We start from the raw sequence: 16,144 nt of genomic DNA on the forward strand, positions 1-16,144 counted from the left end.
ACTTTCGATTCTTCACACATAAAAAAACAGTACTTGTACAAACAGAGGGAAAATATGTCATTTTTAAAAAAGAAATATAATCTAAGTCTTCCCACAAAACTAACCTTCAAGAAAAATAGCAGACTAATCACATAGAAATAAAGCACTAAAATCTGTAAAACCAAAGCGACCAAAAAGTTAGGTCATCGCCATCAAACAGGTCAGCTTCTAAGTCAAGCTAATGACTCACCGGCTGTCTCGGTCCCACAGGAGAATCCGTATGTGATTGATAATGGATGGCTGACCTAGCTTAATCTCAATGCCTGAACGGCAATCATCATCAATTGGGTGGCGAGAAAATCCATGATCCAAATCATAATTTTGAGTATCACCGTCCAGTAGGGCAGACTTCAGCTCCCCTTTTACAACCTGGGCTCCATACTTCATAGTTGCAATGTTTTCTTCTGGTACTACAAGTACAAAATAGAAGGAGCAGGGTTAATGGTTACTTATCTATTCTATATTTTTCCCAAAAAATAAAATGCTGGCATTCCAGTTGATTTGGTATCTCCATTTATTTTTTAAATGGCATAGGCAAGTCTACAGGGATAGAAGATATGGAATGCCTACAAGGACTAAGACAGCAGTCGAAGGTGGGCATGGTGATGCACGCCTGTAAACCTAACACTTGGAAGGCTGACGTTGGATGACTGCCTCAAGTTTGAGGCCAGCCTGGACTACATACTGAGTTTAAGGCCTGTCTGAACTATACAGTGAAACCCCGTCTCAAAAAAAAGAGACAACATTCAGAGTTTAAATTCAATGTCACAATCACAGCTACAATGTGCCTGGAACTAAATGTTATTAAGAAAAAGTTGATACTAGAAATACCATGTACTGTGATGAACTCGGCTCTTCAGAGTTTATTCTGTTAGCAGCTTTTAAAAAAATCTAGTTGACAAAAATAGCATGTAAGATAACCTGTACCTGCCATATGGACTGAGGACAATATATAAAAAACAAAGGAAACAGGTCAGACGTCTGAAACAAGAAAGAAAGGTTCCTGTGTAGCACAGCTGTGAGTCATACATGAACATGCTCAATTCATCTAGATTTAAAAACAAAACAAAACAAAAAACCACATATTTAAAAGAAAACATTTGCCTCACTTGAGAGTTTTTAAAATTAAAATTCAGATGGTCTGTCATGAAAATTATTATGATTATTAAATTACTTCCCTTCACCAATCTGAGGTTTTTTAGCACCGAACACACATGAGACTTTGAACTTTGCTATGCAAATTATGCTTCACAGCTTTGAAATCAGTCCCCATGTAATGACCCTCTCCATGGAAAGACAAGAGGCTCCAGAAACAAGCTAAGACTAAGGAGTTTCACTTTAAATGTGGCTCCTCCTCCAACCAGGTATGTCGGCACTTGGGGGAAACTACCCTCTTTAAACTTCAATTTCATAACAGGGAAGTATCTGTCCCCCTAGGTTTTTAAGGATTATAAGAGATGATGTTTATAAAACATATGGTATACTCTTAAAACATCCATTACTATATTATTAAACATATTTAAAAAGCATACAATAAGAAAACTATGCACATGTACAGACTGTAAATAAATACTGAATTCTCATTTATATTTTGGCCTTGTGATTTGAAGATGGGAAAGTATGAACTATAATCAGGCTCACAGAGAAAAGACAGTAAGTAACTCATTACTGAAGATTTCTTGGAAAACTGGTTTTAAAAAGTTTTTAATAAGGACAGGTAAAGAGATGACTCCACAAGAGGGCAATAACTGCAGCTGAAAAGTGGACAGCAAGGTGGGGTTTAATTAACAGACAAAAGACTGAGGTAACCAGCAAAAACAAAGGAACAAAACAATCCAGTCATACTCCATGTCTTACCACCAAAAGTTTAAGTGGTCTAAATGGGCACCTTTCTAAGGTCTATTAGCTTATGACAAGCATCCATATTTTGTTTAATAAACCTTATATAATACATACTATGTGCTACTGCTCTAAGCACTTCAAAAATATTACTTCCTTCGATTTACTCCTCATAGTAATCCTTTGACTGCAGCACTACTATCACATCCATTGCGCAGATGATAAATCCAGCAGAAAAAAGTCAGATGGACTTACTGGTCCAAGATCGCATACCAGTAAGTAGCACAGCTGAGATTAGAACCCAGGCAGTCGTCTGCAAGGGCCTCATCTGTAATACATTTCTCTCTGCTACCTCCCTCAGAGGGAGGGTTTCTGAAGGGATGGCCATAAATTTTTCCTCTGTCTAACCCCCACTTCCCTCTTAGATTACTCAAGACCCAGAGGAAAGAAACAAATAGTCTGATACAGAAAAGGAAGGGAGGGGAAGAAGGGGAGTTGAACTTAAAAGTGAAAAAAAGTCTAGATTTGAGACCCAGGCTGTATTATTCACTATCCCTTAATTTAAGCCTCTATGTTTCCTCATCTAAAAATTATACTTCTCACAATGTACTTTAGAGGGTTACTTTAAAATTACATTACAAATAACATACGCTAAAGTACTATGTAGTATATAACATTCATTCAGTCATAAGCATTTATGAGGACTCACTCCATACCAGGTACTGTTCAAAGCACTGGGAGTAACTTAGTGAACTAGACTGAGAAAGGCTCTGTCCTCCTAGTATCTCCAATCTTTTTTTTGTTGTTGTTACCAGGGATCGAACTCAGGACCTTGTGCTTGCGAGGCAGGCGCTGGAACCACTGAGCTAAATCCCCGGCCAGTATCTCCAATCTTAAGATGAAGTCATTCATAAGCAGCAAACAAGAGCTTCAAATCTGTGTTTTTCAGTTATCAGTGATGCTATTTGGCAAAAATACAGTATTTTTCCCACCTTGCTAGATGTAAAAAGTGGAGGCCCAAGTCTATTGCTGCTGACGATGGAACCATCTCCTCTAGTTCAAATATCACAAGTCAATAGTGAGCCACGGAGAGACCATTAAGCGATCACATTCAGCAACTGATACCACCTTTGATTTCCTCTCAACATGAGCTTCTTCAGCACTTAAAACTTACTACGCTAGAAATAACACACTCACCACAAGAGTTTCAAATAACTGTAACTAAAGTTTAAAATATAAATGAAATTCCTATCATAAGCCTGAGTCTTGTGAAGTTTATTTAAGAGTACTTGAGAATTTTTCTAGCTGTTCTTCATAGGTTTATTCTTTGAGAGTATCTTTCACTTCAAAATGGAGAACATTTATACAAGTAGAAATTCTCTCATGATGACTAGAATGTGAGACTCTTACTGGACAAAAACATAGCTCCAGATAATTTTTGCAAAATCTATTTGTTAAGTGATGAATTTAATAGGAAATGTGATCGTGAAAAAATTCAAATCATAAAAATTTCAAACTACAGATATTCTTAGTACCTCTTTATTGATGGAAAAAAACTCAAAAAAATATGTCTCGGGGATTAAATAAGAGGGTAGACAACAATCAAAACTTACTTTATATTTGTAAGTTTTAATATATTTTACAGATGTTAAGAAAAAACTTAAGCTTTGAAGCTCTACAGCTAAGTACAAAGAAGTCAATTATAAGAAAAAAAATAAGGAGAAATGGAAGATGCATCCCCAGCTACACAGTGCTGACATTTGAGTGATACTGGGCTAACCATCTTGTGTTTTCCTTTGTTTTATGTTCTTAATCATCTTTCTCAAACTCTCCATTATATGCAGGTTGAGCTGGTCGTTCACCCTGATGTTTATTTGGATGCAAAGTTAATTCTCTGCCTACTGGAATCTCTTTCCTAGTTCTGTCACCTGCATTGTCATTTCTCCCCATCTCAACTTCTGTACCGAATGTATGGATCCTCCCTTCCTGCAATACTGCACTACCCAACAACTGCGACACTACAGATGATTTTCTCAACTCCTACTTTAGTTTACGCTTTCCCATTGTACTCATTCTCTGCAGGCCTCCTTCCCCACATATGACAATAATGATATTCAAACCCATCACAAAATATACACACCACAAAATGTAAACTAAAAAGAATCCAGGGAGGTGAATCCATAGAAGAGCACTGTTCTTGTGAGGTCAACGTCCATCTAGGACTATGGTTCTAGCTTTAGGCATTGATTTCACTTGGTAATATCAGGCAAATTCCCAGGAATGATCACCAAGCAGAATGGAACCATCATCCTTTTTTTTTTTTAATGTCCTAAGTGTCCTTTTATGTTTTGGCCACCATATTGGACTCAACCCCCAGGAGCTCACCATCTAATGAGACAAGCACACATTAATAGTCCCTACACACCTCCACAGAGAAGCGGTCATCAGAGAAGTGTTTGTTTTGTAGTCCTTGGAGTATTAAGCCCAAGGCTCTGGCACTGAACTGCATCCACAGACTTTTTTTTTTTTTAATGTTTGAGACAGTCTCATTGAGTTGCTAAGTTGCCCAGGGTGGGTTCAAACTTGTGATACTCCTGCCACAGCTCCCAGAGTGCTGGGAATACAGGTGTGTATCACTGTGCCAGCTCCCAGAGATGATTTCTGAACTGATGGAGACCACCCTGAGTGAGCGACAAATTCATAAACTGGCTTTTCATATTAAAAGTCTGAGTTTGCCTATTAGCCCACAATGGCTTGCCTGAAGAGCTAGCAGTTGGTGTGTGGGAAAGGAACAACTCCCCACACCACTGGCTACAGCAGAGGTCTCAATGATCCATGACACTGTGATGTCTTGGATGACAGCTAAGGAGCATGACTCATACAGAAAACTCCTATAGAGGCATAATTAATCCATGGGAAGAAACAAATTTCCCATTAATCTATGAGCTGTTCTTGCTAGAATGTTTCGTTCCCTTGTTGCTAGGACCCTGCTCGAATCAGTACTCTCCACTTCACTGTTCCCTGCACGGCCTCTTACCCCTTTTCTAGAAGTTGTGTGTTCAATAAACAGTGGCAAGCTCTAGGAGAAAATGTCTTAGCAAGGTAAGAGCTCTGACCATCCTGGGGGCCCCATTTGTGCATTAAGATTTTTGTCTTGTCTTTAATTCCGCCACCATACCTTTGGTCAGGTGATTGGGAGTCTGATCAGCTTCCCAAATTGAACCCCCTAGTTAACAGATGGAATTTCCCCATCACAACAAACGATAGTTGAAAAGAGAAAATAATAACAAGTCTGAGGTTTTAAAACTACTAAAAATTCATTGTTACTAGTGCCTGTGTGTGATAGGTGATACAGACTCAAAGTCCACTTTAGAAGCAAAGAATAGATTCATTTTTTTTTTTTATTCTAAGTTCAGGCACTGTACTTGGTGCTTTTTAAAAAAAACCCACAGGCAAAAAGATACAATTACAGTCATGTCCCAAAAAGCTCAGTCTAATAGGAGCTTAGGCTAGTAAGCCAACAGTTATAATATCACAATAGCAATTGCAACACCACAGTGGCCAGGCTCCCTCAGTCTCATGACTGGACTCTACAGGAAAAGGTACAGGGCTAACAGGACCGATTCTTCCTCCTCTCCTGTCCCCTCTCCTCTTTCTCTCTCATATTAACCGATAATTTAACCTAACAGTCCTAGGAAAACACTGACTTTTACTAAGAAATCTTTGGATAGATGTGATATAGTACCTTGTTATAAACATGCAGAAACAAGAAACTATCTTTCCTAAAGTCTAAAATTTGAGATATACAAAACAAAGTATAGGGCTGGGGATTTAGCTCAGTGGTTTCACCACCAGCTGTGCAAGTGCAAGGACCCGAATTCGATCCCCGGTACCAAAAAAAAAAAAAGTATAACTCAGCCTTAAAGAAAAAGCACTAATGTTCAAAATAGAAGTATCTCCATAGCTAAGATAAAACTGAATGTTAAGGAAATGGTACAAGTACATCAAATATCCTGAGGAAAAAATAATTTCAAAAAAATTTTTCAAAAAAATTTTCTTTTCCCAGCTGTATAAATGATCATTTATATGCATAAAACTAGTTTAAATTACCGTCAGAAAGACCAATCATCACTGGTAAGTTTAAAACAAACTCTAGATCCTTTTTTTCCTTTTAAAGAAAGTTAAAAAATATCTCCAATTTGCTTAAAATCTTTAGGATATACAGTTGTAAGAATTAAACTTTCTAGAAACCAATACTAATGAATACAAAGAAAAAGCATTAGTGTCTATGCCCCTATTCCCAAGATAGAATCTTCTACATTTCATGAAGAATCCCTATAGAAACGCACCATGTGCTCAAGGGATGGGGTGCAAATTCTGACAATAATTCCTAAATCATCAGCCCAGGAACAATTCAGAAATTTTAGACCTTTTTCCTAACTGAAGAAATTTGATGAAAGAAAATAACGCTTGAATAGTATTTAATCTATTTTAAGGATCTGATAGAAAAGTAGTATGTTTCCATACTATTTACGATTTTACTATTCAAATACTTGAAAACAGTACAGAAACAGATTTGTTTTGTTCACAGTACTGGGGTGGGAACTCAGGGGCTCTCTTAACATTAAAGTACCCCCAGCCCTTCTCACTTTTGATTCTGCAACAGGGTCTCAAAAAATTGCCCAGGTGGACCTCAAACTTGTGATCCTCCTGCCTGCCTCAGCCTCCCAAGTACTTGGGATTATAAGCATGCATCACCATGCTTGGCCAACCTGCCATTTAATCATTATTTTAAGTCTAGAAGTTAGATACAACAATGAGGACTTGGAAAGTCTAAAATTAACTATTCATCTTGTTACCTCTTTACCTTTTATCCTCCCACAATTCATCAAAGGCTGACTCTCAACTAGCACCTCCAGCCCTCTCCCAACCTGTTCTCTGAGGCTACCTTCTACCATTACCTCTCTACTACCTGTCACCTCCATTCACAAACCGTATACCATCACATTATATCCACTGTTTTTTCAAACATTTATGGCCTAATTCTGTGTGCAGCCAGGCTTCTGCCCAGACTACTCACCAATTCACAATTTCTATCCAAAGTCTTATCTCAATTTTCATTCCCATTTACTTCCCAGCATCTTGGATACTATTAACCACTCCCTCTATGTAACAGCTCTCTTCTGATTAGTCTTTGTCATTCTCTATCTAAGGTGTCTGCTTGCCTTTCCAGTTCTTTCTTCTTTAAAAGTCCCCTGGCTATTGGTCTTCTTCAAGTCTTAGACTTTGGTTTTTACTTCTTTCTCTATATTCTAGCCTAGGTTTCAACTTTTTTATCACCAGCTTTGACTCTTCAACACCAGCAATGTGTTTCCACTTCCTGTTAGAGATCTCTCCTGATTCATTCACCAAGCAATCACCAAGTACCTGTTATATAATGAGGATAGAAACATCAATAAGGCCTACAAAGATCATCCTTGCCTTCAAGCATCAAAGCCAAGTAAACAAAAATGTTTCAAACAATGTGATCACTGTGACAATTCCCACATGCTTTTGTCTTCTGTGCTCAGAGAAAAGCAATCTAGATCAGATGAATCAGGCAAGAAGCTAAGGATGCCTATTTAAGATCAGTCTTTCAAGTACCTCCAAAGCCATGGTCAAGGAAGAGATCTCTCAGAAATGAGTAGCATGAGATACAACTTACCACTTAATGTCCCAGACACTCTCAGACTCAATAAATCTATAAAAAATATTCTGCATCTCCTGCAAAGAACTTAACATTTCTGAAACTACAAAGTCATCATGGTGTACATCACGGTTTAACGAGCAGTACTGTACCTTTCTTAGATTTTTGGCTCTTAAATTTTAGAAAACATGATAATTTTATCCTAAAGTTAATCTCTAAATTTAAATCCCTTGAATCACCAAGATGCAATATTTTTCTATAATATTCCTTCTGTACATCCATTACTTTCTGTTTTCTTGCCACGACTCTAATTTAAAGCTGCACTAATTGTGTGCAGAAGACCTCACTGGTCTTCCTAAGTCCACTTTATCCCTATTCAAAATCAAATGTGCACCACAAATCAATCTTTCCAAACTTCTGCTGTGCACATGCCACTGTCCCTTTCTTAAACTGGTTCCTCACTGCACCTGAGTGAAATTCCAATCTTCAAAGATCTCCACAATTTGGCTTGAAATGACTTACACACACTTTATTATTATTAACTACTGTCATTTTTAACATAAGCCTTCTATTTTAATCAAGTTCTTCCACAGTCCCTCAAATGCTCTAATCCTAGTCTATTAACCTCACCCGTATTTTCACCTGAAATTCACCCAGCCCCACACCTTCCAAATCAAACTTGTATTTCATAATCTCCATGAAATCTCCTTCAATCCTTCTAAGCCACTCTCTTCTGAAGTGTCATAGCACACACCCTCATGAATGTTGTTTTGTTTAAATTTTCTTAGGAGTTATTATGTCTTATGCCCACAATGAAATCAAAAGGATGAAAGACAAAGACTATGTTTTACACTTGCGCAGCATAGTTTAGTGGTTACATAGACTTCAGAGGTGAACTACATAGGTTTGACTCAGCTCATTTGTTGTACTTCAGTTTCCTTCTTGGTAAAATGTAGTTAAAAACTATATCTACCTTAAAAAGTCATTTGAAAATTAAATGTTTATGCAGGGCTTGCTTTGGATACATAGTAAGTACTTTATATGCGATAACTGCTATTATTTTCATTAATAAAATCAGCACATAAGTGTTGGAAATGCCTCAGTAGTGTTTTTTATTGTTACAGATATTTTAATTACCACTAACATGGCAAGTTGAAATAAGTACACAGAATGTATTCAATGTTTTTTTTTTTTGGTACCAGGGATCGAACTCGAGTTCTTGTCCTTGCGCAGCAGGCGGCAAAACCAATGAGCTAAATCCCTGGCCCCAACTCAATGTTTCTTTGATGGAGGAAGACAGGATAAGACATAGAATGAGAAGAAACTTTTCAGGAAAGTGTCTTATTTATGACATCCAGAGCAGCAGTTGGACAAATCTGTCCAGGAATGACAAGAAAAATCATTGTTGGCAAGGTCAGTAATGGCTAGTCAATCTCAGAAAGAATTAACAGGAGAAAGATATTGCACAGGAAGCAGTTCTATGTTCATAGCCCATCATGTATACCTGCACTATAGTCTTGTAGCTCGAGTTTTGTAGTTGGGAATGGCATAATGTGCAAGCAGAACCTCTCAGTGAGTTGAAGATCAACAGGTACTTACTGAGCATGCCTCTGTAATTGAGGTCCATATCTCGGCTCTCTGATCGTACTTTAATAGCATCCAGGATGGCATCAGGAGACAACAGTCCTGAAGGCCTCACAACGTTCAGAAGTTCAGTGAGGCTCATCAGAGGTAAACGCACAGCCTGCATGATTTCAGCATGATCTTCCTTTGAATTGTGCTTACACCAGTTTAACAAAGCTAAGAAAATATCTTTTTCGGGAGCTGCAAATGAATCTCTTAATACGATGTTTAAAAGTGCTGTCTGAAAGGATAAAGAGGAAAAAATCCAGTTATGATAGAGTCCAACTATTTTCAGGATCAGTCAACAAAACTTTAGAGAACCGTAGTATCATTTGCACTTAGGCAATAATTTTTTTTTTCCAGCACTGGGGATTGAACCCAGGGCCTCTATAATAAACTACCTCCTCAGACATTTTTATTTTTTGGACAGGGTCTCACTAAGTCATTAACTTGCTCAGGCTAGGCTTAAACATGTGATCCTCCTGCCTCAACCTTCCAGAGTGCTGGGATTACAAGCAATTAATTCTTTAAATCTTCTTTTTTCCTTAGGCTTTGAATCATGTATTATCTTGCCTGTTGTGGCTGTGTGATAAATAAGAAAGGCAGTAGCACCTTTCTTTCCTGCCTGGAATACTCTACCACTACATAAAGCATCTAGCCTTTCCAACACGTGTATATCCATCTTTTTTAAAATAGCAAGAAGAAAAGTGACAAATGAGGGGCTACAAATGCATACAGATTCTCTAAAAGAGTGTATACTTGTAAGTCCCTAAGATATACCTGGCATTTAAAATTCCAAATCTTTTGCTGCATGGTATTACTACACTACCATATTTTTGGTTCTCAGCTCGCCAGATGGACTTCCATCAACACTGGTGCAAATTCAAAGATCTTTGCTTTTAAAAACTAAGTAGGATAATAAAAATCATAGTTTACACTCAAACCAAGATACAGTACTTTTCAAAAGATTTTCTCATTAGAGACACCCAGGTCATCGGTGGAACACAGAAAGGAGAAAAAAGGAGAAAGAACCACCATCCAAAATTTAGAGAAAGATTTGAACTAAAATAGTTTTATTCTACTTACAATAGTGAATTTTAAATCAGCAAAAAAAAACAGTGACTTAAAAACATCAATGACATATCTCCTTTGTGAATTTTCCCTGTTGCTATAAAGAATTTAGTTGAACTCTGTCAGAGAAATATAAAACCAAAAAATAACATGCACTATCACAAAGGACCCTGTTTAACTATGATCACATAGAAAACAACCACCCAGCAGCACAGTATCTTTTGAACATAAAATTTATCTGCAGAATCTTAAATGAAAACAGAACCAGTTTCTCTCTTACAAGATCTAGAGTCCCAGCAGCCAGATTCAAGTGGTGAGACCAGTAACCTCTTTGATAGAAGTGATCTTTCTTACACCAAATATTCTTACACCACTGCTGCACTGTATACAATATATAAATAAAACAATGCATGCCTATAAATTACTTGCAGCAAATGACACACCTTGGAAAGGGAGAGGAAACCTTCACTTGAGAGCACCTCTTGAGCGTTTCTGTCCATGAACATGCAGCACATGCAAGTTAACTTGGGAAGTGAGTAGAGACTGGCAACATCAAAAGTCATACAGACATTCTGGATGTTAAGTATGGTGCAGAGATACTCAGAAGTAGAATCCTCCAGCTCTGGAAATCCATATTTATGAGCCAGACTCAGAAAGTCCAGCAGCACCTCCTCCTTCTCATCTGTCAGGGTTGCCCGCCCAGTGTAGATGTATTTGAGAAGCATTGTGAATGCTTCAGCAGTGGTATCCTGGAGAGGGATTTCTGCTTCAGGCTGAGACTCTCGCATTCCACCATACAGTAATGCTCTGCATATCATAGAAGAAGCACAGGAGGAAAACCTCAAATAGGATTTGCTACAACATATATGAAATAACAGTTATCAACATTATACAAACATAAATTTGCTTAATGGCACAAGAATTCAGGTGATGAAATGTAAAAGTGATCATTTTAAATAGTTCTTTAAAGAAAGCAAGATGAGTGATTTTAAAACCATTTTGTGGGCTGGGGATTTAGCCAAGTGGTTCCGCCACCTGCCTCGAAAGCGCAAGGTCCCAAATTCGATCCCTCATACCAAAAAAATAAACAAACAAAAAAATTTTTGAATTAATTCCATAAACAATTGAAATAATAAGCTACCCTGAGAACTCAAGATTAAACAGAAGTGGGAGGCAGTCTTTTGAGAGGAACAATGAAGTCAATATAAAAATGTTAAAGGTTAGAGCCGAGGATTTAGCTCGGTGGTTTTGCTGCCTCCTGTGCAAGTGCAAGGACCCAAGTTCGATCCCCGGTACAAAAAAAAAAAAAAAAAAAGTTAAAGGTCAATCGGCAGTATGTAAAGTAAAACTACAGGAAGGGATATAATCAGATAAAAAATATCCAATCAAATGCCATTCTGTCAGATTGGCAGAAATTAAAAAGCCATTAATACCCAGTGCTGCAAAAACAATGAGAAAATAGCTTCTTTTATGCACTGCTTTGAGAAACTGTGTATGTGTGTATCACACACACACACACACACACACATATGGGCCCCTGTTTTTGGAAAGTAACTTATTAATATTTATTCAAATCTAAAATGTGCATACACTGCAATGCAATAATTTCATTTTAGGAAAAACTGTCCATTGTGCTCACTTTGGCAGCACATAGACTAAAATTGGAAAAACTGTCCACAAATACGAGCATGTTAGCAAGAATGACACACACATTCTAAGTAGCTATTAGAAAGATCAATGGAGATCAATAGGCACTTCTTGGAAAGATATGTCTAGGCCAGTGATGGTGAACCTTTTAGTGCTTTCAATGATGAAAACAGACCACTGTGGCACGTGTACTGTAGGTTCACCACTACTGGTCTAGGCTCTTTCCCAGAACATAGTAGGTAAGTAAGGAAAGTTCAGTGTTTACAATAAAGAGTTCCCTCTCAAACAGTAAGCTTTTCCTTGTTTGGGAATTGACAGCCTCTTCTGACAGTACTTAGGCTTCTGATTACTGACAGTTAACTTTTCAACTTTTCTTTGCTCATGAATAGTGTTGGCAATGAGAATCTAAGAAAGTATTGGAAATGGCTCTGAGTTTAGCCGAGTGAAATATCAAATGGTACTAAGGTTCAATATCCACAAGAACAAGGTCAATAAGTGAGGAGAGTATATTCCATTCACTCAATATGATCTTCAAATTTCTAAAAGTATTTGAACTTCTTTTAAGAACATACTGATCACTACTGACACATGGATCAATGGAACAGAACAGAGATGCAGAAACAACCTCAGGTATATTCAGGTATCTAATCTTTGACAAAAGGACCAAAAACATATGCTAGAGAAACAATAGCCTCTTTAACAAACTATGATGGAAAAATTGTCTATACATATGAAGATTGAATCCAGACCTACATCTCTCACTATGTACTACACTAAAATCAAAATGGATCAAAGACCTAAATATAAAAACAGAAACAATCTGCTAGATAAAATAGGTGAAACTCTTGAAGACATAAGTGTAGGCAAGGACTTTTCTAACACAACCCGAACTACACAAGAAACAGCATCAAAATCATCAAATGAGAGTCTATCAAAATAAAAAGCTTCTTCATAGCACAATGGGAAAAATTTTTTGCCAGATACTCCTCAAAGGACTAATATCTATCATACATAAAGAACTCAAAATTATACCCCCCAAAATAAAAGAACCAATCAAAAAATGGGCAACTGAAATGAATACACTTCTCAGAAGTAGCACAAACAGCCAATAAATTCATGAAAAAAATGTTCAATATCACTGACCATTAGAGAAATGTAAATTAAAACAACACTGAGATTCTATCTTCATAAAGAATGGATATGATCAAGAAATCAAATAACAACAAATGCAGGCAAGACCGCTGGGAAAAATGAACTGTTCTACATTGTGTTTGTTTGTTTGTTTTTTTGGTACTGGGGAGCGAACTCGGGACCTTAAGCCTGCAAGGCAGGTGGTGGAACCACTGAGCTAAATCCCCAACCCTACACTGTCGTTGAGAATGTAAACTACCACAACAACTATGGAAATCAGCATGGAGATTACTCAAAAAACCTAAAACTAGAAATTCCATTCAACCCAACTATTCCCCTTCTAAGTATCTTCCCAAAAGAGTTAAAGACATCATATTATCTATTACCGTGATACATGCATTCCTATGTTTGTAACAGTACAAGTCACAACAGCTAAATTTTAGAAGCATCTTATTTGTCCATCAACAGATGAATGGATAAAGAAAATGTGGGATTTATGTACAATAGAATACTACTTGACATAAAGAAGATAAATGAGTCATTTGAAGGAAAATGGATGCACCTTGAGACAATAATATTAAGTCAAATAAATCAGATACAGAAGGTTAAATAATCCATAATCTCTCTTATATGAGAAACCCAAAGTATAAATAAATCAAAGAGCAAAATAAAACACAGATAATAGGAATTAGAGACACAGATGCTTTGCAAAAGGGAAGGGACCAAAGGATGGAGGGAAGGGGTTATGAGGTGAGAGGAAGGGGTTTGAAAAAAGAATAAGATGTGTTATGTCCATGTACCAACCTGCCAAGAAGAATGTAATCATGTACTACAAACATGTACTGATAATCAAATAAAAATTTAAAAGTTGAGATTAACCTTCCCCCCACAAGAAAGCAAACGAAAATTTTTCTAAGCCATAGGCATCTTCATTTGTAGATATCAACTGCTCCAGGCAAATCTACAGCTCTATGGACCATCTTTATCCTTGTAAATTGAAAAAGATCCCTTACCAGTGATAAATTATCACTCTGCCCATTATTATTTTTTGTATTAAATTCTTTTATTGGTACGTTGTATGTATACAACACAATTACATTTCTCATTGGGAATTGTACCTTTACATAATGCATCTTGGTTCTTATTTTTTCCCCATTCCTAGCCCTCCCTTCACCCCCTCCACCCTTCCCTATTTACAAAGACTTTATTTCCATTTTTTTCCATTTCTCATCATTTTTCCTTTCCCTTCTTTCCTTTCCCCTGCACCTCCCACTACCCCTACCCCTTTGGACCTTTTCTTCCTATTTTACATTATTGATTATTCATTCTAATCATTAGTATATTTTACGTATACAATATAATGACATTCACCATTGGAAATTTGCACCTTTACATAGTCTCTCTTGGTTCTTATTTTTCACCCTTGCCCAGCCCTACCTTCTAACCCTCCATTCCTCCCTATTTACAAAGATTTTGTTCCTATTTTTCCATTTTCTCATATTAATCCCATTCCCTTCTATCCTTTCCCCTACCCCTCCCACTTCCTTCCCCTTTGCCCTTCTTCCTATTTCACATGACCTATTATACATTTAGTTCTTATTTACACTTTCAGTTTCTCACACCAGAGAAACTATTCAGTATTTACACATGTGTGTCCTATTTATTTCACTTAAGAGTATTGCCTCAATGTGCATCCACTTAGCTATAAATGTCTCTAATTCCTCATTTTTTATGGCTGAGAAGTACTCCATTTTATAAAAAAAAACCCCACATTTTCTTTATCCAGTCTCCAGTTGATGGGCATTTGGGCTGTTTCCAAGTTTTAGCTATTACAAACTGCGCTACTATGAACATGGGCGCACATTTATCACTGTGGTATGATTCTTTTAATTCTTTGGGGAAGATCCCCAGCAGGGGAATAGCAGGGTCAAATGGGACTTCCAGTCCTAGTTCTTTGAGGTATCTCCATACTGATTTCCACAGTGCTTGCACAAGTCTACACTCCCACCAGCAGTGGAGCAGGGTTCCTCTTTCCCCACAGCCCTGCCAGCATTTGTTATTGGTGGATTTCATGATAGCAGCCATTCTTTCTGGAGTGAGGTGGAATCTCAGCGTTGTTTTCATTTGCATCTCTCAAATGATCAGAGATATTGAACATTTTTTCATGTATTTATTTGCTATTTCTACTTCTTTGTCTGAGAAATGTCTGTTCATTTCAGATGCCCATTTTCGGATTGGGTCTTTAAATTTGGGAGGTCTGATCTTTTGAAGTTCTTTATAGATTCGAGATAGCAGACCTTTGTCTGAGGAAGAGAAGGTGAAGATTTTTTCCCACACTGTGGGTTGTCTCTTCACACTGCTGGTGGTTTCTCTTGATGTGCAGAAGCCTTTTAATAAGAAGAGATCCCATTTGTTGATTGTTTGTGCTAGTTCACGGGCAACTGAGGTTTTGTTCATAAAATCTTTTCCTACACCGATGTCTTCAAGGGTTCTACCTAACCTCTGTTCCAACTGGTTCAGAGTTTCTATTTTAACGTTTAGATCTTTAATCCATTTTGATTTTAGTTTAGTGCATGGTGAGAGATACAGGTCTAGTTTTAATCTTTGCACTCTGCCAATTATTCAGTGATGATTCCCCTTTACCTGGTATTAGGTAAAATGTAAAGAAATTAAGACATCAGTTTAATATTTAAAACTGGAAATTAAGGGTCTGAGTAACAACAGTGGTCTCTAAGTGGGATTTTTACATTACTTATATAAATATTTTGTTTAGTGTTAATTGTAACATAACCATGAAACTTAGTCAATACTTCTCTTGGGCCGGGGATTTAGCTCAGTGGTTCTGCAGTCTGCCTTGCAAGCCCAAGGACCCGAGTTCGATCCCCGGTACCAAAAAAAAAATACTTCTTTTAACATGGAGTGACACACTGCATGTCTCAGATCTGCTGGGTTATACACAGGTCCTAGACCTCAGCAATCTGAACCCAAAAGCCACCTATGTCCAATAGCAGGTTGGAAGGTCAGTTTATCTACACAACAAGAAGCCTATCTGCTAGTCAATCAATGTAAGTCACATTAATCATTGACTGTGAGAAGGTATGGGTAACA

General features: G+C 37.4%; 1 protein-coding gene across 4 annotated transcripts in view; it reads right to left on the reverse strand.

Annotated features, from left to right (window-relative positions):
• The window catches only part of Btbd9 (BTB domain containing 9), a 438,873-nt gene that overhangs the window by 369,790 nt on the left and 52,939 nt on the right, over positions 1-16,144 (reverse strand). For all 4 annotated transcript variants that reach the window (XM_021259885.2, XM_021259883.2, XM_021259886.2 and 1 more), the window contains exons 3-5: positions 10,702-11,065; positions 9,164-9,428; positions 230-449 (exon numbers count right to left, since the gene is read on the reverse strand). In XM_021259885.2, coding sequence (XP_021115544.1) covers positions 230-449; positions 9,164-9,428; positions 10,702-11,065 — 849 coding nt within the window. The remainder of the gene's footprint in view (positions 1-229; positions 450-9,163; positions 9,429-10,701; positions 11,066-16,144) is intronic.

The sequence above is a fragment of the Heterocephalus glaber genome, unplaced genomic scaffold (genome assembly GCF_053883595.1).
Source record: "Heterocephalus glaber isolate CG9 unplaced genomic scaffold, H.glaber_assembly_v1.0 deba00001497, whole genome shotgun sequence".
NCBI lineage: Eukaryota > Metazoa > Chordata > Mammalia > Rodentia > Bathyergidae > Heterocephalus > Heterocephalus glaber.